This window comes from Tenebrio molitor, chromosome 3, assembly GCF_963966145.1.
Source record: "Tenebrio molitor chromosome 3, icTenMoli1.1, whole genome shotgun sequence".
Taxonomy (NCBI): Eukaryota; Metazoa; Arthropoda; class Insecta; order Coleoptera; family Tenebrionidae; genus Tenebrio; species Tenebrio molitor.
Window position 1 is genome coordinate 8,580,495 of NC_091048.1, and position 24,468 is coordinate 8,604,962.

Sequence of the window (24,468 nt, forward strand, 5' to 3'; positions counted from 1 at the left end):
GGTGCATTTTGTACTCCACAAGTAAGTTGGCGCGAATATTTGAATTCGACGTAAAAAGTGAGGTTATGTGAAAATGTCAACAGTTTAAACCCATTAATTATATTGATTTTTCATCGAAATCTTAACAAGATGAACGCCGCAATAAATATTGGTGTTGAAGACATGACCGCGACCATCGTGCGGTACGGTCTATACTTAGGGGCGCTGTTTCAGATCGTTTGTTTGACCGCTTGCATATTTATGCCTGATTCTTCGGATGACAACAGTTGGCTCTCTCGTGTAAGTATCTAATACACCCCTAAGAGAAGTCGATAAAGCGCAGATTTTAGGGTGATAGCGACGACGAAAGCTCTGAACAAAGCACTCCTCAGAATACGCCTCGCAGACCGTACCACCGAACCCGCAAACAAGAAAAAAAGAAGAGGCGCTAAGTGTTAAGTAAAATACTCGTAATCTCGTGAATTAATTTTTTATATTTATTTAAATAAACAATAAACTTTTCAACAAGCAATCAGTGAACTGTTAGAACCTTATTATGTACAAAACGTTGCATAAAGTACACTAAAAAAATATTCATCTTTATCTACAGTAAAGCAAATTACAATTATTAAAATACTTTGAGGATAATATTAAAAAGCGGTGCACTTATATCGACCCCTTAAGACTTAAGAGCTGCTAGTCTGCTTTGCATTTCTTCTATTTCTTCTTCATCTTCCACCTCCGCAGGTTCTGCCGGTTCTTCCACGGCGGGTCTTTCGCCAACAGGCGGCGCCGGTGCCTCACCCAATTTACCCTCCGTGATCTCCCACAACACTTTATCAACTTCCGTCTGCGCCGCCTCTTCCATCTCCTCAGTATCTTCGAAAGTGTCCATTGTTTCATCGAGCATCTCTTCAATAATTCCCGCTTTCATCATCTCTTTTGACATATTCTGCATTGTCTGCGCAACTTCCGGCACACGAATCAGACGCTGCATGGCTTGCATCACTTCAGTGGATTTTGACAGAGAGCCCGCGACACGAAGTGTGGCTGCAAAAGTAACTCAATAACTCTTGAAATGTTACGCCTTGTGTTAATTACCTAGTTGGTTCTTCATCTGGAGCATGACAGAGTTAATGTGCGCCTTGGAAGTATAGATTTTACTTATGGCCTTACGGGCATGTAGAATTTCTTTTGCCAGGATTATTGACGTTTCTTTATCGTTCTTTTTAGCTGCTTCTTTGAGTGACCGTTTAACCTTCTCCTCTTCTCTCTTAATGGCTAGAAATGATCTAGTTACTTGCAAGAAGAGACGGGATTGTCTTGACACACTCACATCTGATCTGACGGTCCAGTTGGTAGCCTTCTTTTCTCAACTTGGAGCTCCATTCGTTAACCTTCAAAAATGATCTTTAACGAAATTGATTTTCAGTTTTATCGAATCCGTACCATGTCCTTGGGGTTCCTCTCCGGTGTTTTCCCAAATAGACCCATTGCGTCTTCTGAATAGTCTGCAGACCTACCCACAACTAGTACACGAAAATGATCTCATTCTCTTTTGACAAGTGTTTGACAACACGAAAAAATTTTGAACTGTCACTGTCACTTGTCAAATTTCACGGCTAAATACCGCACACGATCACGATCTCGTGATCGAACATGTTACACTATTTAAATTGCAGTTTGGGAGAATAACGAAAAGTCGCCAATTACAAAGTCCAAACTTGAATTATTATGAAATTGGGTATTCGAAGGATTGAACTGTATTGACGTGATGGAATTTTAATGCCTACTTGATATTCGGAAGTAATGCTAAATTGGCGATGACTGCTGTCAAATATTTGAAATTCTGCGCCAATGTCAGAGAAAGGTGTTGCAGAGTCTCTCGCCTGTAAGACAGCCACATTTGTGTGAAATTTCAAACCAGGAACCTGATGCTGTTTAAATTTATAAATACTTGATCAATTCTGAAAATATCTGTGACGTCTTGCGACATCTCGGCGAATAAAACAGAACGAGCTCCACAGAAAAGATGGCGTCTCCTGTGTACGTCGAAGAAGAACTGGGCAGAAAATGGGACCGGTGTTTTTCCGATGCGCTGCTTAAATTTGGTAAAAATCCCAATTTATGACTTTATATCATAATATAGACTTGTTTCATTTACTCGCCTATTATGTCATCGACATAACCTTAAAACACGGTCTGTTGCCAACAGGAGGTGGAGTTGTCTTAGGATCAGTCTTTTCTCTTTTATTTTTTAAAAGAAGACGGTGGCCTATAGTTCTGGGCGGTGGATTTGGAATAGGAATGGCTTATTCAAATTGTGAACGGGATATCAACGCCACGATTCGTGATCGGAGTATTTAATGTATTGTCAACTTAGTACCATTTTAGATTTACTGCCGCTGGGATTATTTCCTATAATAAATTGTTTTGTAGATTGTAAATAAATCGTTACGTTACATTTTTATTTTTTTGATCAAGTTTCATGTAATTATTTGAAATAAAATTCCAATCAGTTGATTTGTTGGCTTGTCAAGTGTTTGTTTTTCACCAACTGTCAGTTTTTCTCGCATGAAATCGAAAATGGTTGAAAAAAAGTACACAAAGATATATTTTCGACTCTTTCCAATGGAGAGGATGCTTTGGGACTACTTGAAAATTCTAGATGACCACAAAACTATCTACGTTAGGTGTCTACAAGAACTCGCCAAATCCAAAGAGAACGTCATACCCACTTTCTGGACCTTTCGCACCGACCACGTCTTCTTCAACCACACCCAAAAGGAAATCTATGACAGCGTAATCCCAGACGTTTTGAACAAGTTTGTACCGCCACTCTCCCATCCACAGACAACATGACTCCTACCATTCCAGTATTTCACAAGGTCGCGATGCCATCGTCTTGGCCTACGGACAAACAGGAACAGGTAAATCCCTCACCATCAGCGGCCTCGAGAATCCATACGAGGACAGAGGAATACTGCCACGAATGGTATCAGATCTCTTCCGCAAAGTGGAAACAGAAACGGCAAAAATTCATATCAAGATGTGTATCAAAGTCTCTTTTGTCGAGTTCTCCAGAACAAACATCAACGACTTGTTGCAACCATATCCCAATATGATCCACTCCCTCAAAGAAATGACCACAGCGAGGGTGAAAAGTGCGGACGAAGCTCTCAAAATCATCTTCAGAGGTTTACAGTTTTCTAAGTTGTCGATCGGTACTAGTGTAGCTTTTCAGGGGAGGGTCGCAAAGTGTACTCAGAGTTTGCATCGTACCCGTCGCACTCTTGTAACAGTATTTTTACTTTCTACATCGCCACCAAAAATCTAGAAATGCAAGACAATTCCCTAACCAAATGCAAGGTCTCTTACTACTTTTAACCTTCAAGAATACAAATAATTTTTTAATTTACGTACAGTTGCACGTTATAGACCTCGCCGGAGCTGACACCGCGGGGAATTTTTCTTGCTTGTTTAAAAACCACCAAGAAATAGGAGCGGCTAATTTGGCAAAGACACAACTGGAACAGTTTTTTCTTGTGTTGTGTTCGGACATTCCAGAACACATTAAAGTGAAGCAACGGATAAACCCCATGATACAATATCTAGGGGATTCCCTGAACAAAAACAGTATTCTGCGGTAGTAAATATCTGATTTTGTCCAACATTGAAACAGTCTGATGTTATTCTAGTCTTATCGGTCATATTAGAGCTTCTAGAGAAGATTTATTGTTAACAATCTCCATGTTACGATTTGGAGAACTGATCGGTGGTCTCAAGTCTACCAGATTTGAAATAAACATCGATGGTGAGGTTAATCGGGAAAGAGTCGACCAACTGGAAGTAACGTGAGTCCCGTGTAAATCTTCTACTGTTGAATTGTTTGCCTTTAGAAAGAATTAGCTAAAATTAAGTTGGAAAACAAGTACAACTCCATACTGATGCACCAAGACTTGGCGAAATCCTTCAACGAAGAACGATTCGCGCACGTCGAAAGAACAGTGAACGAGTATTTGCAGAATAAAATTACGCAACTCACTCTACTCAACGTGTGCGACATTAATATCGCTTTGGAGATCATGAAAATGCTTTGCAAAAAGTGCGAAGAAGAGAAAGATAAGATAAAAGAGATTTCTCAAGCAAAACCTAAGAAGTTGTCGTCATCAAGCACCACTCATAAAGTAAGAAGTTTCTCTGGGACTAAACGAGTGTAACACATACAAGTTGACAGGTTCATTCTAAAACTTCTCGAGGTTCCAACAAAACTTCTTCTACTGACACAATGACAAAGAAACACAGTGAGGAGAAAACGCGTTCCTCTTCTGCTGCAGCAAATGTGAAAACCAGCAAAGATAAAGTCCCTCCTCGTAAGTTCTTGTAAAAAGTTTGCGCAGTCTAAAGTCGCTTCAGTCCAAGAGACGGGGTCAAGGACTAGACCGAAGACGAGCAGCTCGAGTCTGCTAAGGCGGTCCTCCGCAGCTAAGAGAAAATCTCACTCCAGTGCTTCGATTTACGAAAAGACCAAGTCCAAGTCTGACGAGGGGGTTTTGATGCCTCAAGTCCCACCAGAGTACGCGGAGGCTTGGGGCTTGTACATGAGTGAGAAGAATGAGGACTACACTAGGTTGGTGAAGTTGTACGAGAAGAACGAGTCCGGGGCGAAGGACGTCTACAAGGCATATTTGAACGAGATAGATAAGTTGAGGGAGGTTACGGCGAAGGTCGAAAAGCACAAGAACAACTTGATGATGGTGCAAAGAAAGGAGTAGCGGGATGAAAGTTTGATCGGTTCGTTTTTAGGCGAAAATGACTCGAGAGTTTCAACAAGCGAATAAGTACAGCGAAAGCGGCGAGATAATTCTGAGCGAGTTTGAAAAGTGTTGCATGAAGGAGTTGGAGAGTTCGAAACAGGAACAGCTCGAAATGCAGGAGTTGGTGTTGAAGTGTCAAGCGGAATTGAAAGCTCATATTAATATTTGCAAGGAAGTGAAGAAAGAGCTCAAGAATAGTTTTGATGAGTTCTGTAAGGAGAAGTATCAGATGCCTGTTGCAAATTTGGGGGCGGAAGAACCGATTCCGATGGTGAGCAGCGGTGAGTATTGGAATTAGGTTGACTGCTGTGGGTTTACAGGATATCGAGAAAGCTTTGAATGAGGAAGAGGAGAAGGTCGAGAGAGTGGTAATGCCTGATGATAACGAGGCGAGACGGTACGAGCGTTTGAAGCATTTAATCGAAAACGAGAAGAGAAAGAAGAAATTGTACTTGATGAGGCACAGGGAGTGGTTGACTTATTAGTAAAATGTACAAAATGTAATTTTGATTTTGTGATGGAGAATAAAATATGTATCAAAGGAAGTGTAAGCAATATTTTTTATTGTTGGTAAAGAAAATGGGAAGTCACCGTGCTATCGATGCACCATGAAGTTTCTTTTGGATATATTATAATTCAGAATAAGGCCCATATTAATAAAGAGGTAGCATTTGCTTTTGTTAGCAATTTTTCTAGCCTTTGCTAGCACACATACCGGGTGTAGAATTAGTTTACGAGACATAGGATTTTACATGTAAAAATAAAGAGTTTCAGTTATTGGCGCCCCTATTAATTTTACGGCAAAATAGTTAAAATGAAAGTTGGAGAGAATTAAAATTACTGTCTAATTTCGGTCTTACTTTTTTTCTAACATCTTGTGGTACTGAAAGAAAGGCAAGAAAGAAGTTGACACAAAAACAGTAAAAAGTACTACTAAGCATGAAATTGTAACGGGTGACTCTTAAAATTTTCACTTAGGGTTGGCTATGGATCATTCTTTGTTTTCCGTTGCACCTTAGACACTGACAAGTTTGACATTTCAAAACTATGATTCAATTGTACTGACTGACATTTGTCGTTCGTTCTTGTGTGTGTCTAAAGTAACAGAAAAAATAAAAACTCGTTCAAAGCCAACTCCAAGTGAAAATTTTAATAGTCACCCGTTATTTCTTTCTTTAAATGTTATTATGGAGGATCTTTTTTAAACAACTTCCAAGCAACACTTGCTTCAAGTTTCCCAGACCGATCAATTCCTGCCACAGAAACAATTGGAAGAATTGTAGAGAGGTTTGAGCATTTAATGGAAGATACCTTTTCATTCATCCTGTAATTCTGTACGACTTCATTTGAAGGGCAAATTAAAAGACAATTAAATAATAGAGAAACCATCCGACAAATACATAGTATTTTAAAAGTCAAATTTCATGGCTAGTGCTACTTTTTTGTGTTAACTCCTTTCTTGCTTTTCTTTCAGTACCACAAGATGTTAGAAAAAAACAAAGAGTGGAATTAGACAGTATTTTTAATTCTCTCTAACTTTCATTTTAACTATTTTGGCATAAAATTATTAGGGGAGCCAATAATTGAAACTCTTTATTTTTACATGTAAAATCCTATGTCTCGTAAACCAATTCTACACCCGGTATAAACAAAAGCATAGCTTTAACAGCTATATAAACCATTCACGATTATTTCAAATTCGGACTATCTATGAAAATCTGACATTTTAGTTGGCAGTATTGTGATTTGTCTTAATAAATCTATTTTAGGTTATAATTCAACCGAACACTGCTCCCAAGTTGTTACATTTTTTAAATAATTGAACGCATTAGGAACAATAATCGTAAAATTGTAATTGAAATGAAACATACATATTTGTAGGGCAGTTCTGGGTAAATTCTTATTAAATAAATTAATGACGGAATTGACAACAATGCGAATATTTAAAAACGAAACGTCATATGACAGGACCTGACGCCAATCTAACAAAAAAATATCGCGGCCTCCTGCGTGTTTAAAATAATCGTGAACGGCATATACATTGAGTGTAATTTCAATATAAAAATCTTATTTTCGAGAGAGCTATGACGATTCCCGTTTTTAGCATTAATACGTATTTTTTCCAATATACAAATATTTTTTTTGTTCGACACTGTCAGAATTTGAGAATTTTCTCCTGTGTGAACGGATTTTGATAAATTTGACAACTTGTCAAAACGAAACGTCAAGCTAATTTTAAAGATTTTTAGCGATTTGGAGCCTTTAAGGGGCTCGTCGAACAAAAAAACGTTGTATTTAACTCGTTCTTGTGTAATTTGGGCTTTTTTTGGCACTCGTGGACCTTTAAAACTGTCGTTTCACTCGAGTTTTAAACTGGTCCGCTCATGCCAAAAAAATCCAAAATTACACACGAACTCGTTAAATAAATAACTATTAAAAATCTGTCAACGTATAGCGTCACTGATACAGATATTACCGATATGTAGACACGTCGACCGCTTTTTCAAAGTTAAACATGTGGGCTGAAACACGATCCCCGTTTACACCACTTTTCCTCGATTTTGCCTACCACTTCACAACAGCCTTAAATTTAAGAATCATATTATATTTATCAAAGATCATTATTGATAATTAAGTAATTACCGTGTAATTACTCAAAAATAGTTTTTAAGGCCGTTTGCACCGACCTCCCTTATTTTTAAACCAAGCTTCGGTGCAAATGGCTATGGGTAAGTAACACAAATTTAGGTATAGTTTTTCATAATCATTCAGTAGTTATTAATTAATTGTGTACTTACAGTCGAATCTGTGAGTCGAATGCAAAAACAGTTTCCTGTAATTGTTTTTCATCAAAATGTTAAATACCGACAACTTCTTCTCACTTTTTTTGCATTCGGCTAGGCAACCAAAAGTACAGTCGTAGTCGGCTGCCAACCAAAATCGAAAAACTGAACCAAGCAGTCGAAAACTTCTTGTCTCTTTTTTTGCATTTGAATGTACCGGGTGAGATGAGTTTTATCGTCAGCACGATTAACCCTATTAAAAAATTAGTAAAAATTAAGAAACATTAGGGTTACATTCCCTTGATATAAGACTTCAAATGTGTGTAATCAATTTTCACTTATCACTTAATTCAGAGCCATAAAATTTAAAAAATCGATTTTGAGCAAAAAAAAAAAATTTTTTTCGTACACGCTCATAATTCACAATTATTTAAAAGAACACATTTACGAAATTCGCATCAAAAGAAAATTATTCGTTTTTGAATTATTCCAATTTTAACATTAAGAGCGAAAAATGACCAAGATTTACAACTGCAGTGTCATAAATAAATATCTCATTGCTGGGAACATCTGTTGACCACTTTTCTAGTAATTCTTAAGTCCCTAAAGGGTACCATAAATAACCTACGTCAACTACTTTTGTGGAACTGACCGCCCAATTTAATAATAAATCATAGCTAAATTTTAGGCTTTAATATCAAATTCCATTTATTTCAAAAACCGATTTCAATGACACCAAATTTTTCCTGAATGTTTGAAAGGACTCTCAATGAAAAATTATATAAATTAATGTAGCAGTTATTGAATTAAAACAAAATCTTTACCTGTTTTATTAAAAATTTTGAAATTTTTACACTGTTCTAGGGTGATACACAATCATTCCTAAACTTTTTGAAAATTTTAAATTCATTAGAAGTGGATGTTTTCGCACTGACGATAAAACTTATCTCACCCGGTACATTGTGTACCTACGTAAAGTTAAGACTTAATCAAAGAATATTTCTTTATAGTACTTGCATCCTCGTAAGGAATTCTGACTTAAGTCATAAATAAACCGAACAAAGACCCTACTTAAAGAAATTTATTGTGATATTGTAGGTATAAACCTGTCAATCACTAGGCGGTCTCGGAGAAAAAAATTACCTGAGGTAGTATTCAAAATATTTGTGGGAGACCGTCTAGTGATTGACAGGCACAATATGACAATACATTTCTTTAAGTAGGGTCTTTGTTCGGTTTATTTAGGGCTTTAGTCAAAATTCCTTACGAAGATACAAGGACTATACCTTTATGTTTCTCAACGAATCTAAAACTAATGATGACGTGGAATTTATTTGACAAAATCGTAGAAAAATATGATTCGTGAATGATTCATGTTGAATGGACAAGGGACAAGATTCCTTAGTTTTTTTAAAGGTATTCAACGAGTAAGTTATGCAACCAGTAATTCCCGTTTAAATCTCAATATTAATTATAATCGGCAACAGCATTAGAACACGAGTGAACACGTTATACATTAAATTTCTGTACCGAGTGGTCGTTCTTTTTTACTATTATTAATATAATTTGTTGACAATGTCGTCAAAATTTCAATTTTTGTCTCTCGAATTTGAATTTACCGCGCGTCCAGAGCTAACCCAAATCGGTCTGATTCGCGCAAGTAGGAAGTCAACCATTTTCCTTTTTGTCGTACCGGTTTCAAAGCACATGTGCTTTGTTAACATCTTAGAAAAAGACTGGTAAATAATAATAAAACGTTTGATATAAACATTTGACGAATTGTCAGTCGTGCAGTGTTTAACGGGGAGTGGTTTTAGAGCATCTATCAAAATGAACACAGAAAAGTTGAAGAAGTTGCAATCGCAGGTGAGGATCGGCGGTAAGGGCACCCCAAGGCGCAAAAAGAAGGTCGTCCACTCGACCCAAGCGACCGACGACAAAAAACTGCAGTCCTCCCTCAAAAAGTTATCCGTAAATACGATACCAGGTATCGAAGAAGTAAACATGATCAAGGACGACGGAACTGTTATCCACTTCAACAATCCCAAGGCTCAAGCGTCTCTAGCAGCAAACACTTTCGCCATCACCGGCCACGGTGAAAACAAACAGATCACAGAAATGTTACCGGGTATTTTAAGTCAGCTGGGACCCGAGGGACTCAATCAGCTCAAGAGACTAGCAAGCACGGTTGCTAACACGGGATTGGGGAGAATCGTCTCCGAAGACGAGGAAGATTTGCCAGATCTAGTTGAAAACTTTGATGAAGCGTCAAAGGCTGAAGTTGCAAAGAAAGAAGGGGAAGAGAAGCCCAAGGAAAACTAATTCATATATTTCAGCTTAGGGAGCTCATTTTTTGGTCTGACTTACGTGTTTTTGTGCACATTTCATGGTGTTTGGTGGAAATGTGTCAACTAATATTTACCAAATTTTTTTGTTAAAATTAGACTTGCATCTTGTATAGAATATTTGATAGGAAATACATGAATATTCTAATACAACTATTGTTATTTCTTGACAATGAATTTCAGCCAAAATCATCATTTTCTTGTCGTGTTTGTATCTTTAATAAGGCAACAAATGTTTCATCTGTAACAATGTTTGCAAAATACACTAAGCAATTTTTAAGGTTAGCTGGTTTATTCAATTTTTGTGTGCCATGCTCATACATTGTACAAAACTCAACAAATAAGGACGAGTTATTTATTTTTGACAAAGTGAAAAACACTAATTTAAAAATAGCCAGTGCTAAATTTAGGAAATGGATATGTGTATACCTAATAAGCGGCAATATTCAAATATTTGACATTTCTTGTATCAAAAATTTAACACTCGAATATAATCATGTTAAATAAAGCATCAAGCATAGAACAAATGCTGAAAATCAACTTGTTCATTTAATTCATTCGAAACTAAGGAACACTTTTACTACATTTTCTTCTCCAATCTCATTTCAGTTTACAAACATTTTTGGTTATCTGCAGCTTTGCTGCCACCGATTCCAATTTGAACAACAGGATGTGGTAACAGAGGTGTTTTCAAAATAACTTTGAAAGTAAAAGAGTTGCAATAAAGTTATAACAACACTTTAAATTTTTAGTGGACGTCAATGATCTACTGTGTGTTCAATGTTGCGTTGACGACGTGTTGCGTCATGTTTTTAAAATTCACATTTACAGTTTTGCAGAATTTTTGTTAGTATGTACTGGTAAAATCTAGTTTTAGGGAGAAATTATTTTTGTCATTGAGTTAAATTTTGAAAATTAGCTTGAGAAAGATATCTATGACTATGAGTGCTTTGAATAGATAAAGCAGTGGCGGCTCGTGCTTCTAAACAAATGAAAGTGGATCAGTGCAAAATGTTTATGAGTATGTTAGAACAGAATAGCACAGCCCAACATCAGAGTCCCCAAGAGTTCAAAGGAACCAACAAAAGTCACCACGTGGTTACCGCTTCTTCCAAGTCAATGAGAGTCCCCACAGGGGAATTTAACCGGATGATGAATGCGGGGCAAGAAGAGCGTCCGGATGAGACTCCGTAATGTTCGACGCCGCCGTCGATCCCTTTCCAGTCCCAAGGAGTGCTAGGACAACCAAAATATGTACAGGCTCACGGCATCAAGTCCGGACCCCCAGACGGCCCCCAGCAGAACATGACGGGAATCCGCCTTGGAGGTCCCACGCAGCAGAGCCAAAGCGAACCGCAGCAACAGCAAATCAAGCAGAATCGTCCCGAAAACGGAGGGGACCGATCCCGGAGTGATCCTGCACCTGCAGGAGCGCAATGGCGTCCCGGATGGAACAGGTGACTGTGCTGCCAACGAACATGTCCGAGGAGTTGCAAATGCAAGCGCAGATCGAGCTCAGAGCCCCCCGGTATCTCGACTCCCAGAGACATTTGAGGAGCGAGAAAATAGCGTGCACCAGGCGCGACACCACGGCAGTGCGTACGAAAGGTCGAAGGAGCAAGGTCTGCGCGAAGCCAGAAGAAGAAATCGACGTAGAGCAGAGCAATAATGACTTCACCATCGAAGAGTTGACAGCGGTCAACGACAAATTGGAACGAAGCAAGAAGGTCGCAGCGGAGAACGTAGACACCACAGTTGACCTAGAGAAGGTGACCGATCTCGAGAAGAAGCAGAAGAACTTCGACAAGGTGTTGGTCGAAGAGAATCAAGACAGCGAATAGTCAATGGGCGAGAAGAATGCCTCTGAAAGACAGGCCTGAGCGAAAGAAACTCAGGTCCTGTCGCTGAGCTGGAGTCAGTAAGCAGAGTATCCGAGTGCATGCGGTACACCCACAAGCACCAGAGGCCACTAGAAGACTTTAGCGCATGTGGAGACCACCGGCTAGGTGGACAGACTTTGTCATCGAGCAGTAGTGTGGTTAGTTAGTTAGTGTTAGGAAATTAGGGGAAACCACCCACACCCCGTGTAAGCAAGGCGCAAGAGCGTAGCAATGATTTTTTGCTGGGGTGGGCCAGATTTTAAACCACAGACACAAATGATAGAGACACCTAAAACCAAACTTTTTATTATTTCATTTCAGCTTCTTCTGCGTTCGATTTTTTTTGGGATTATTGCAGATGTATCTTGTTTTTAATAAGAGTTTCACTCTTATTCTGGGGTGGGCCAGAAAGACTGGGATGGGCCGGGCCCACCTGCCCCCCCCCCCCCCCTTTGCTACGCCTTTGCGTGTAGGCTAGAGCACGGATGGCTAGAGCCGCGGCTGGCAGGTCCAAGACGCGACAGCGGCCTCTTCCTCCAGCAGCGCTCGAGACAACAGATAGTTTTCGTTTTCGTATTTTGAAAAAATTATAACTACTCGTAAAAGTGATAATTTTTAAAAAATAGTTAAAAATTAGGATAAATGCATATTCTTATCATTTAGTTCTTGCAGTAATTGCAGGTTTTCCGTGAAAATTTACATAAAACTGGTCAATAGACAACGAACAAATGTTTTTTTTTTAATGGAAATCAGTATAAAAAAATATGATACGGACACGTATCCTGAAATACATAAGTACCTCTCTAGTTGTTGCTGTTTAAAAGATAACATACAGTCGCAGACAAAAAAAAGTAGGACAAGTCTTATTAAGACATTTAGCCAAAATTGAGTTGAGTAAACCGGGGTTACAATAATAAATAAATAAGTATTTTCATAGTAACCATAGAAAGGGCAAGCAAATTTACATTAGCGAAAAAACATTGTCCTACTTTTTTTTGTTCGCGACTGTACACCTGAAGGAATCAGTTTTCTAGAAAAAAAATGAAACCATCAATTTCAATTTTCCCGCCGTAATATGTTTCGAGTGTGTTGGTACGCCTGTGCTCTATCAAAATTCTCTGATACGGTCTTCATTTTCTTTTGTACGCATGCGTTTATGGTTATGTTTTTTACCCAAATCGTAAAGTCACTAGATATATCTAGGGACTTTACCAAATCAAATCTAAGTAGCTCAAAAGCACAGTGTTTTGTGCAGGGGTAGGGCACTCTAATAGACGACCTTGAATCAAGTTTAATATTTTGCGGCAACTACAGATGGCGCTCAGATCAGAAAAAAAAATTAAAAATATAGCTACTACCAACACAATTTAATAATTCCTATGGTTGGTCATCCCGGATAAATCCCCAGTTTTAATGTTTTTTATTACATTTCTAGTAATTCCCAGAAATGTGTTGCGACGCAATGACGCAATTTAGTGTATAGAGGGTGTATAAGTGGATAAGTGTATATAAGTGGATTTTATGATTTTGTGACTGTGTTAAATTTTTAAGTACTTTATTTGGACAATTTGTTAAAAAAATGAGGCGGTGTTGCGTACCCGGATGTGAAAATATTTCAAATCGCAGGTAGGCTGTAAAAATTAAATTTTTAAACTTTGATAATCAGTTAATCTTTCCGAAAAATCTGTTATTGCTATGTTTTATTCATAGATATTTCATACCAAGAGAAAGACGGATTCAAAACATTTGGATTGACAGAATTAAAAATCCAAAACTGCTGGGTTTAGAGCCGGAATCTCTTTGTAAAAGTTTCGTTGTTTGCGAAAACCACTTTGCACCAATTTGTAAAGATGCAAGAGGACGTTTACTGAAGAATGCGCTACCTACAGTAAATCTACCAGGTATTATATATGTTTGTCCTGATTAATTTATTGTTGGCCTTTTTTTATTGAGAAACATTAACGACTAATAACGACGATTTCGCAACGTTTAGTCTACACAGTAAACTTTATCAGGTTGCAATAATTGTTTCATTTGTAACCACATTTGACATGATTATAGTTTTTTTATTACATTTACAAAAAGTCACCATTATTATATAAAAAGATGAAATCTATGTGCTACTAGTCATTATGCTTTCCCAGTAAAAAAACTCCTACCAGGTAGGTATGTTTGACTACCAAAAATTTACAAAATTGATATTTATATTATATTTGTTTGTCAGGGTTTAAGGAATCTTCCAAGCCTGAAGACTGCTTCAGTCACCCTCAGGAAGAATATAAATATGTTACTCCTGAAAAAATAAAAGGTAGGTGTGTTTTTATGTGATAGTTCAATTACCTAATTGATACTTATTTTTATGTAGATGCGCTTGAGGCTTTACCTCCCACCATCGTTGGACAATCTCCTGAATCCTGGTCTGTGAAAGAGTCTGAAAAGACATACTTACCACAGACCAAGATGGTGAGAACTTCTTTGTTTGCCACTCCCACTCAAAGTAAGAGATGAATCCAATTATGCTTTAAAATTTTTTTATTGAAATTTGTAGAACTGCTGGAATCGACTTCACATACCATTGAGCCGCAGGTCGATTATTATTTATCAGGTATTTTATTGTATTTTTTTACGAGTATTGTTTTACAATATTGTCATTTTATAGGAGTTGAATCACTACCATCAACCTCTTATGCCAGTGAGTCGGAAATTCATCGTGAGTACAGTATGTTGATTCATTTTTAGCTTTACTCTTTTTCAATTATAATTTTTTAATTTAGTACCACAACCGTCAACTTCATATGGAGGACGTCAGACAAAAGTTCCTCGTGTATCAGGTATGTTAAATGAAAAAAGTGTAATAAATTTGAATGAAACATTAAATGGCAATTTGTTAAAACTGTTTTCTTTTATTAGGTTCTCCTATACACAAAAAGACAAGAGGACTGCTTTTGCCTGCAGGAGTTACACGCCAATGCGATCTTACACCTAAAGCCAGACATTTTTATAAAAAAGCAAAAAGGTTGCAACAAGTTGCTGCGCAGTGGAGGAATAAGCAGTATTCCGTTAGGCGAAAGCTTAATTTTTTGAAAGGTAAGGAAGAAATGCTGACGTATTTGAAAGATGTAAATGAAGTGACGGCACAGTTTTTTTTATCACAAAAGCGAACACAAAAATATAAACCCAGGGGACGTAGATTCACTGTTGGTGATAAAATTCTTGCTTTGTCAATTTATAAACAGAGTGGAAGGAGTTACCGCTTTTTATCTCAAATTTTTAGTCTACCGTCAAGAAAAATTCTCACTGATCTAATTAATCGAATTCCTTTTCAATGTGGCATTAATGAGTCAATATTTGCTCATCTTGAAAAATGTGTTTCTAAAATGAAACCAATTAATAAAATTTGTATTTTAATGTTCGATGAAGTTGCATTGTCGCCAGGACTTCAACATAACTCGCGAACGGATTCAATTGAAGGATTTGTAGATTATGGCGGTTCGAATCGCCGCCTCGCGTTCGCCGATCATGCCTTAACCTTTATGTTAAAGGGAATCCATAAAAAATGGAAGCAAACTGTTTGTTTTACGTTTTGTGAAGGAACAACTTCCACCGATCAATTGGCGAGCATTTTGAAGGAAGTAGTTCGTCGTGTGAGAAAGTGTGGTTTGCAGATAGTAGCAACAATATCGGATCAGGGGGCAACTAATCAAGCTGCCATTAATCGACTTATAGTGGAGACGAACAAATATTTTGCGGAACAAGGAAGAGAAAATTCGATACAAGGTTACTTAATTGATGGAATAGAGATTGTACATTTGTTTGATTTTCCTCACTTGATGAAGTGTATTCGGAACATGTTACTCAATAAAGATTTACATTTTGTTCAACAAGGCAAAAGAAAAGTTGCGTCGTGGTCCCATGTGATGCGGTTGTATCAGTTAGATAAGAGCCGCGGTGCTTATAGTCAGTTTGTGAAACTGACCGATGAGCATGTAATTCCTGAAAAAATTAGAAAAATGAAAGTGAAAAACTGCACGCAAGTGTTTAGTCATACGGTTGGAACTGCCATGCATGTAGCCGCACGAATAAGTAGCGAACTAACGCCAGAATCTGAGTTTTATTTAACTCCTAAAGCAGTAGATACAGCTGATTTATTATTATTTTTCGATAAATTGTTTGATAGTGTTAATGGTAGTGCACAGTTGCCTCCACCTGGAAAAAACCTGCGTTGTGTGGTGACACAAAAATCAGAACATGTTTCGTTTTGGCAATCCTGCTTGCCCATAATTTCTTCCATGTATTTTACTGGAGAACATTCCGGAGTTTCAAAACCGCCATGTTTAAAAAATTGGGTATTTTCCCTTCGAGGACTAATTTACTTAACTCCAAAACTTTTTTCAGCCAATTTAACAAAATTCGCACCTCGTTGTTTTAATCAAGATCCGGTGGAAAATTTTTTCTCGTGCATAAGGAGTTACGGATTTCGTAATACAAACCCCACTTGTTCTTCTTTTATAACTTCTTGCAAATCCTTAATTGTTAATAATTTTGTGTCGCCACATTCCGCCGGTGCAAATTGTGAATCAGACGAATCGATAGGTTCTTTAGATAATTTACGGAACTTTGTCGAACAAAGAAATTTGGAACGCGTGGCACCAGAGGTTGACCCATTGAGTTTTTCAAATTTTGAAGTTGTTCCAAATGTTGTGGCAAATTATACATCGGCTTATGTAGCTGGTTTTGTTGCGAGAAAAGTGTTGGCAAAGAATGGTGCTTGCGATTTGTGCAAGGAAAAAATGTGCAGCAAAGTTAATTTAAAGGAAAATGTCCTCATTGTGGAAAGACAGTACGAAGCCTGTAATTTAATCCACCCATCTAGTCATTTTACTGCAATATTTAGGCAAATAACTAAATGTTTGTTGGGAAATATTCCAAAATTTATACTTTGTTACGGTATAAAAACCAAGTTGATGTCTATCGTGCGAAACGAATTTGAAGCAGATATTGCCGCCATGTTTTGTACGCAACACAGAGAAACTGTTTTTTTATTTGTGAAAGTTTGTGTTAATACAGTTTTTTATTCATATTTAGCAAAAATTAATAAAACTTTATCTGGAAAAGATTTAAGGTACACCAATGAGAATCCTGTTATAAAATTAGCTTACAACAAATTTTTAAAAAGGCGCCGGAAGTAGTGAAACTTGAAATTTTTACTTTAGAGACATTTCATGGGTTTCCATTGGTGTACCTTAAATATTTTCCAATTATCATTTTCAATGGGCTTCTTCTATCGTTTCAAAACATTGGCGGCACAAATTCAAGGTAATTTTTGTTTGATACCATAACATAATATATATTTTGGAATAGTTTCCAACAAATATTGTGTGACTTGTGTAAAAATTAAAGTAAAATCACTACATGGGTGAATTAAATTGCACCTTTCAAATTGTCGTTGGGAACAGCCGAGGAAATTCTTTGCTTATAAAAGTCACACAATTTTTTTTTTACATTTTCTTTGCAACGAAACCAGCCACATATGATGAGACATAATTTGTCACACAGTTCGTTTTTATAAAAATAGGTATAACTAATTGGGGTACTTCAGGTTGGACGTGAATTGTATTTGGCTGCTCCATAAATGACCGTAAATTGTCTAAAGCACCTGTTGATGTATCGGCTATGCAATTACCACCTGCGGAATCTGGTTAAACAAAATTATTCACAATTAAAAATTTATAAGACGAAATCAAAGAACATGTAGGATATGTATTACGAACTCAAGGGCTTCTAATACAAGAAAAGAAGTTTTCGACAGGATCTTGGTTTAATTAAATAATTGCGGTGTTCCCACGAAGTGAAAATATCCAAATTGAAAAACATGGATGAAAAAATTGGCAAGCAAGATTTCTAGAAAAAAACATGTTTTGACTCCGCAGTTCTTTTCCAGGTGATAGATGCTTAAAACTACCATTAACACTACCAAAAAGCTTGTCAAAGAATAATAACAAATCAGCTGTCTCAGTACCTTTAGAATTTATGTAAAAAGCAGATTCTGCAGGGAGTTCTGTACTAACTCTTGCGTACAGTTCTTTCCCTTCATTTTTTTAATATTAGAAAGTATTACATGTTCATCGGTGAGTTTTGTTAACTGACTGTATACACCCTGCTTCTTGTCTACCTCATAGAGACGCACAATGTGAGACCATGATGCTACTTTTTCGATACCTTCCTGAACAAAATGAAGTTCTTTAGTTAATAGCATGTTCCTAATTAATACACTTCATTAAGTGGGGAAGATCAAATAAATGTACCTCATCATTTAGATAACCTTGTATCGTATTTTCTTCATTTAATTCAGCAAAATGCCTGTTCGTACTTGAAATCAGTTGATTTACAACCGCCTGATTAGTAGTACCTTGGTCAGATATTGTTGCCAAAACAATCAGACCACAACTTCGTAACTGACGAATGACCTCATTTAAAATTTTTGACTGCTGGTCAGTGGACGTTATTCCTTCACAAAAAGTACAGCAAAAACGTTCCTTCCACTTTTTGTAGATTCCTTTTACCATAAAAGAATCCACAAAACCCTCAACAGAATCTGTCCGTGAATTAGATAATCCGGGAGACAATGAAATTTCATGGAACATAAGTACACAGTGCTTTTTTTAGTTTCCATTTCAGATACACGTTTTTTCAGGTGATTAAAAAGTTAATACCAGTTTGGAAAGGAATTTTATTTAACATTTCTGTCAGAACATTTTTTTATAGTAAACTAAAAATTTTTGATAGGAAACGGTATCCACGATCGCTGTGTTTATATACTGTTCCAAAATTCGCGGAATAGGTTACCTGTACGTTTTTAAGTAGACATTAAAATATCAGGTAAAAATGTTTTAAAAAAATCAATCTCCTTTTTTCAAGAAGATATGGACCTATTTGTTACACTAAATGTAGCAACATTTAAAAACATTCTACATATTATGTATGTATCCCAGTAGTCGACAAATATTTCATTTTTGTTGTATCCATGGAAATTAGAGAGAAAAATCAAAGCCATGTACTACTTGGAAATGGTGGAAATAATGAAGAAAATAATTGCAAACCTGATTACAATTATTATGCCACCGGCTAGTAAAAGACAAATAGTCAAAAAAAATTTTAATATTTAAAATAAGCGAGATCAAAGCTGCACCTTTTGAGCTCCCATATCTTCAAATCTAAGAGCTATAGATTTTTTTTATAATTTCTCATTATATTCTAACATGAGTTGACATTGCCCCATTGAGTTCTGCGAATTTTGGGTCACCCAGTGTAGATGGAGCCAAAATTTTGTAATTTACAGTAAACCTTGGCTTTATGGTTTTGTGTTGGTAATTAAGAGAAAAAAAAAACTCCGAGGTAATTTCATTAACGTCTTTTGAATATCTCAATACCCCTTCCTTCTTTCCCAAGTAATTTAATTTTCTGTTTACGGACATGCCTTTACTTCGTAATTTCGCAGCAACTTGTTCGAGAGACTTTGTTTGCTTGTAAAAAAAAAAATTGCTTTAGGTGAAAGGTGATTTTGTCTTGTAACTCCTACTGGTTGGAGAAGGCTCCTTAAAGGCTCCGAATCGCTTAAAATCTTTAAAATTAGCTTGACGTTTCGTTTTGACAAGTTGTCACATTTATCAAAATCCGTTCACATAGGATTTGCTCAAATTCTGACAATGTCGAACAAAAAAATTAAATCAAATATCAGTGTATAAAATATCTGCTCAAGCATTACAGATTTGTACATTTTAAGCACGCAATAATTCAATAATAGTACATATTATACGAGTTGCACAAGACTATTGTCGAACGAGAGTGCTCTAAAGGAACGAGTTCCTTGTCTTGTGCAATCAATGTAACATGCCATTTTTTCTACTTATAAAATAATTGTCTACTGACTTTTATTTTAATGGAATTGGGTTGGTATTGACGAAGCAATGTCAATTGTCTCCCAAATGTTGTTTCAATACTCTAGTTTATTTTGATCCAAAACATGGATTCAGGTTCAAATGACATCACACTTAATACTGAAATTTACTATCAATACGAACCCAACATTTAATAATCACTAGAAACGATGCTATGAAATTGATCTTTGTGAAACTGTTTTCGGTGTCACAAAATGCTCATTGTGACCCCGAAGTAGAAAAACATATTTTATTATGTACTGTGTCAATGTTAAGGAACTTCCTCACGATGTGACGTGAGTATAATAATATACCTTTTTGAATTTCAACTACCAATGTGTTACCTAAATCCAGAATTTTTAAATTTTTAAAAAGAGATTGCGGTACTATTCCCGTTGCTGAAATTACAAGTGGTAAAATCGAAATTTTTTCTAAACACCAAAGATTTCTGATAGCAACGGAGAGCTCTTAATATTTATTAATTTTTGTGTTATATGTCTGTGTTATATGATGTGAATTTGGAACAGCTATATCTAAAAGATATGCTTGCTTTTTGTTTATTTAAAATAATAATGTCTGGTCTGTTATGCTTAATATATATATATATTATATATTATTATTATTATATAACTCTAGACAGCTGAATTAAAAAAAAACGGAAAATGAGATATTTCCTAATAAATTTGGTTTTAAATATTTGTCAATTGTCTACTTGGCAGTACCTATCAAATGATTTTTAAAAATGTCATCGAATTATTTATTTATGAACTGACATACCGTCAAATACTTGTAACCTATTTCTAAACAGCCATTTTCAAACTATGACAAAAATGGAAAACGTGTTTTTTTTACATTTTCAATTTTTTTTTTAAATTCAGCTATATGTAGAAACGCCTTGTTCTTTCATGCATTATCTTTGCTCGTGTATCAATTTATGTATTCTTACTTGTTTTATAATAAATATTGTAACATTTTTTAACCTTGTTTTTAATTATCGCCCTTAATATTTTTTTTGCAAAAAGAACCTGTGCGTAGTACAGGTTTCGATTTTGCCGGCTTAACACGATTACAGGTCTCTAATCAACTTTGTACCGACTCTCGATTTAACTTTTTTGCGGCAACTATAGATGGCGCTGAAACTTGTTATCCGTTCAACCTGAGAGAGTCGGCTATCTATTCCCCTCTTAATCTATGGTTTTGTGTCTGACTCTGTCCCTGTCTACAAATTTCATCTGAAAATGGAAGACAACTCAAGCTGGTAAGAATCAAAGTATTTATCGTCGCTTTGTCTTGACAAACAAAGTTTAGTGTTAACTGGGTCGCTACGTCTTCGAGGTACATCGGCGGTTTAATTTTTTATGCCAAAGTCTGCCACGAACACTGGTAAGTGGTCACCTGCTAACCTTCTGAATCTTTCGATTATAATTTTTAGTTTGAGTCCCATTTGGACGCAGACTAAAGAAGCTTCCCATCAAGTCATTATTTACACAGCAAGACTTGGAGACTCCGTTTTGTAAGACTCACCATTTTACAAGCAATAGCATAATAATGTTTTGCTTTTGTTTAGTCGTCCGAGTTGGATGATAAACGTCGTCGGATTTCTCCCATTTGTGGGGAACTTTGCAAATTTAGGGTGTGCCATACACTCCTACAAGCATGGGCAAATATGGAATGGTCATGAAAAGATGGCTCAGACAGTTGTTGGTGCAGTAGTAGACTGTTTTACTTTGGGGGCGACTAGTGGAGGGTTGAAAATGACCCAAGCTGGACTAGTTAGCGCAAATGTGGGACTGTTAAAGACAGGCGCTACGACTGTACTTGCAGATATAACTGTACGCACTGTAGGACGCATGGGCGCTTTTGGCTTTGTGAATGCGTTTATGAACCCAAATTACCACAAATATGATTGAATTTGACAACAGCTACGATTTATTTTTGTGTCGAGTGTTGTAATAGGCATTGCTTTGTTTTATTTAAGAATAGCCAATTAGGTATGTTAAAATTAAAATAGCACTTTCGCTCATGCCACATTTATGAAGCACTAATATCGCCCCTTCAAATGAAATCCTGGGCCGGGAAGGCGTTGGAAACCGTCAATTGTTGTGCTTTTTTAAAGTGTAAATTAATTGGAGCATGTTGGCAGCTAACCTAAAATTTAGAAACAAAAAAAATCTTTTTCTTTGCAATTTTTTGCATTAATAATAGAATAACTGACGATTCCTATTCGCGAAGCAAATATCCAAGGACATCCTTGGTGAAAACAAACATGTTCAATTATGTCAAACGGTGGGAAATTCGGCACTGTTCTAAACAGTTTGCTTTTTCCAACTCCTACCTACTCAGCCCAGGATATCATTTGAACGCATGATATAACCACAAATAAATTATGTATGTATAATGGGGACAGAACTTAGGATCATTAGCGCACGGTATTTAAAATATACAGTTTGATCGATCGTCAATAGTGTTTTTCTTGAGATGTCATCTGTTACATCCATACGAAGACAAAGTGGGTTCTTTGATGAACAGGCTTGCTTGCGGCACCGAGAAATATCGGCTCATGACGTAAAATATAACTTTGTTGATTTTCAAACATCCAGACCAAGCTTAATTTATCAAGGATTCAAATCGGGGAAAAACCCATTCATTCCCACAGAACAGAGTGTGCCCATTGCATTCAAATTTTGCACAGGACCACTGACACTGGAAACATTGCAACGAAAACATTTTTGAGAAACTTGGTACTCCTACCGTGTGAGCAAGAAGTACTGATTGAGTTGGCAATAAATTCTGGTGATTTTTGGTGACTTTTATGTCATGTTCCAACGAGAAACCCATTTTATTAATAAAAGATTACAAAAACCAAGACGTTTAAATTTGAAATGTACACCAGCTGTCAGTAATGTCAATAAAACAAACCAAAATAGGTACAATTCAGTCTTGAAAATTTTATGTAAAATTTTTTTTTGCCAACTGACAGTTATTGTTGCTCACCCTGGACCCTGTAGATGTGTTTAAGTGTCGGAAATAAAACACCAAATACTGAAAATAAATTTTAAATGAAATATTAATACATATAAAAATCACAAAATGACACTAACGAAAATAAAAAAAATAAATTCCTTACAATTCGTAAATCATGTAAAGAAGCACAGCTTTCGTAACAATATCTATAAATAACACGAATAAGTACTCAGAAGATATTAAACTTTTTCTTTTTCTTGTCCTTAACTGAAGACGTCGAACTTTCCGATTCATCAATATCTTTGTCGGCGTCGACTTTATGTCCCTTCAATTTAAACTTTTTCTCCTTTTTGTGTTTCTTCTTCTCTTTCTTGACTTTCGCACTCTCCGCACACTTCTCTTCGTCTTTTTTCAATGTGTACAAGTTGAGCTGATTATTGATACTGTCGTCCTCTTCGGCTTCCCTCACTCTATCCATTTCAAGACATTCAATTATTTCGTTCCGCCTTTCAACTATCTCCACCAGTCTGTTGATTAATTCTTCTTCTCTAGCTTTATCCGAATCTGTCTTGTTCGCTTCTGGCTGCAACATGAGACACCTAATTTGATACTCTATATCCGCGTGTTCCTCCTCCAACTTTTGCTGCCTCCGTCTGCAATCACAACAATTCCACAACTATTTTACCAAACGCCGAAAACTTACAAGTACATGAGTTCAGCTTGTCTCCTGAACAATTCGTTCTTCTCGTTGACCAACTCGAACAGCTGCAACACCATCTCCTCGATTTCCGGCGACAAAGATTCATCTACAAATATCAACACCGTACAAATCAAACCATCAACACTTGTCCGATTTACCTGGATTCACACCTGGACCTTCACACCTCTCCCTAATAATCTGCTCCAAACGAACTCCTTGCTTCTCCAAACCTTGCTGCTGAATCTCTATGATCTCCAGCTCTCGCCTCACTTCGATCATCGGCAGCGACTTGATCGTTCTCCTCTGCGGGATCGGTCTCGAGGGAGCTTGTCCTTTCCTCCGCTTCCATTTGCCGTAAGTACTTTTATTCGGTGCTCCCAAACTCGACGAATTGTCACTCGAACTCGGACCTAAAACACCAAAGCTACTGGTCCTACTCTTGTTGCCCAGCCGATCTACTCACTGTGAAGACTCAGATTCTGACTTTGTCTATTTCTGTTTTGCTCATCCTTCGCGAACTTCTCCTTTTCGAATTCCTCCCCAAGAACCGCATCGATATCGGGAGGAGTGGACGATCCTTGCAGCGGCGTCGAAGAGGGCGGTGGTGGCGCTTTCTTTGTTTTTCTTATCTTAGGTGTGGCTCTGGGGGAGTGGGTCTGAAACGATTCGTTGGATGCAAGCTTCAGAAGTAGGCAAGAAACTCACCACACTATGGCAAGGACTCGAAGTCAAAGAACTGGGTCCCGATTCCGTCCCGCTCAACATCGATGGAGGTTTCGGTGCTGGTTTCTTCTTCCGAAGAGTGTAACCACCCGACTGGGAGCTCGTCAGAGAACTGGAGGAACTGAAAGTTGTCGAGCTGTTAATGGACAATCCTGATTCTCGAGGTCTCGCTTCGGGAGCACCCGTCCTATTAACACAAAACTTGAGCATTACGATGTGTGTGCGCACCTATTCGAAGAATTAACCGACGACGAGCACTTATGGACAGTTAGGCTACCGACTGTGAATGTTAAAGAGGACAATGACTCACAGGGTTAAAGTATAGTAACGTGTAGCGCTT

General features: G+C 37.1%; 5 protein-coding genes and 3 long non-coding RNA genes across 10 annotated transcripts in view; 6 read left to right on the forward strand and 2 right to left on the reverse strand.

Annotated features, from left to right (window-relative positions):
* Positions 1–453: 453 nt before the first annotated feature.
* Positions 454–1,587, reverse strand: Vps24 (vacuolar protein sorting 24). The gene is made up of 4 exons (XM_069042150.1): positions 1,429–1,587; positions 1,316–1,376; positions 1,081–1,260; positions 454–1,029 (listed from the first exon to the last, which is right to left on the reverse strand). The coding sequence occupies exons 1-4, from the start codon at positions 1,471–1,473 to the stop codon at positions 659–661; spliced, it is 657 nt and encodes a 218-aa protein (XP_068898251.1). The 5' UTR covers positions 1,474–1,587; the 3' UTR covers positions 454–658.
* Positions 1,588–1,815: 228 nt separating this feature from the next.
* On the forward strand, positions 1,816–2,502 carry LOC138126374 (MICOS complex subunit MIC10-like). The gene is made up of 2 exons (XM_069042151.1): positions 1,816–2,090; positions 2,195–2,502. The coding sequence occupies exons 1-2, from the start codon at positions 2,012–2,014 to the stop codon at positions 2,344–2,346; spliced, it is 231 nt and encodes a 76-aa protein (XP_068898252.1). The 5' UTR covers positions 1,816–2,011; the 3' UTR covers positions 2,347–2,502.
* A 51-nt stretch (positions 2,503–2,553) lies between these two features.
* On the forward strand, positions 2,554–5,341 carry LOC138126369 (kinesin-like protein KIF9). Its single transcript, XM_069042143.1, has 10 exons — positions 2,554–2,804; positions 2,857–3,176; positions 3,224–3,348; positions 3,405–3,625; positions 3,678–3,828; positions 3,879–4,166; positions 4,217–4,352; positions 4,396–4,736; positions 4,786–5,067; positions 5,117–5,341. Exons 1-10 carry the CDS (start codon positions 2,554–2,556, stop codon positions 5,279–5,281), a joined length of 2,280 nt encoding a protein of 759 aa, XP_068898244.1. The 3' UTR covers positions 5,282–5,341.
* Positions 5,342–9,191: 3,850 nt separating this feature from the next.
* bic (bicaudal) lies at positions 9,192–10,077 on the forward strand. The gene is made up of 2 exons (XM_069043141.1): positions 9,192–9,318; positions 9,397–10,077. Exon 2 carries the CDS (start codon positions 9,410–9,412, stop codon positions 9,899–9,901), a length of 492 nt encoding a protein of 163 aa, XP_068899242.1. The 5' UTR covers positions 9,192–9,318; positions 9,397–9,409; the 3' UTR covers positions 9,902–10,077.
* Positions 10,078–13,250: 3,173 nt separating this feature from the next.
* On the forward strand, positions 13,251–14,301 carry LOC138127228 (uncharacterized). Of its 2 annotated transcripts, XR_011158153.1 has the most exons (4): positions 13,251–13,430; positions 13,515–13,705; positions 14,029–14,112; positions 14,170–14,301. It is a non-coding gene; the product is annotated as an uncharacterized lncRNA (long non-coding RNA). The 2 variants fall into 2 exon arrangements; XR_011158152.1 differs by having other exon boundaries at positions 13,251–13,705.
* Positions 14,302–14,354: 53 nt separating this feature from the next.
* Positions 14,355–20,788, forward strand: LOC138127229 (uncharacterized). The gene is made up of 4 exons (XR_011158154.1): positions 14,355–14,409; positions 14,464–14,523; positions 14,579–14,635; positions 14,715–20,788. It is a non-coding gene; the product is annotated as an uncharacterized lncRNA (long non-coding RNA).
* A 144-nt stretch (positions 20,789–20,932) lies between these two features.
* On the forward strand, positions 20,933–21,241 carry LOC138127226 (uncharacterized). Its single transcript, XR_011158150.1, has 3 exons — positions 20,933–20,999; positions 21,050–21,124; positions 21,174–21,241. It is a non-coding gene; the product is annotated as an uncharacterized lncRNA (long non-coding RNA).
* A 1,540-nt stretch (positions 21,242–22,781) lies between these two features.
* MICAL-like (protein) overlaps positions 22,782–24,468 on the reverse strand; it is a 42,120-nt gene continuing 40,433 nt past the window's right edge. Inside the window, exons 6-10 of one of the 2 annotated variants that reach the window (XM_069043135.1) lie at positions 24,111–24,249; positions 23,869–24,061; positions 23,564–23,815; positions 23,409–23,511; positions 22,782–23,358 (exon numbers count right to left, since the gene is read on the reverse strand). In XM_069043135.1, coding sequence (XP_068899236.1) covers positions 22,935–23,358; positions 23,409–23,511; positions 23,564–23,815; positions 23,869–24,061; positions 24,111–24,249 — 1,111 coding nt within the window. In that variant the 3' untranslated portion in view covers positions 22,782–22,934. Of the gene's footprint in view, positions 23,359–23,408; positions 23,512–23,563; positions 23,816–23,868; positions 24,062–24,110; positions 24,316–24,468 lie in introns of both variants that reach the window. The other variant, XM_069043134.1, reaches the window with a different exon arrangement.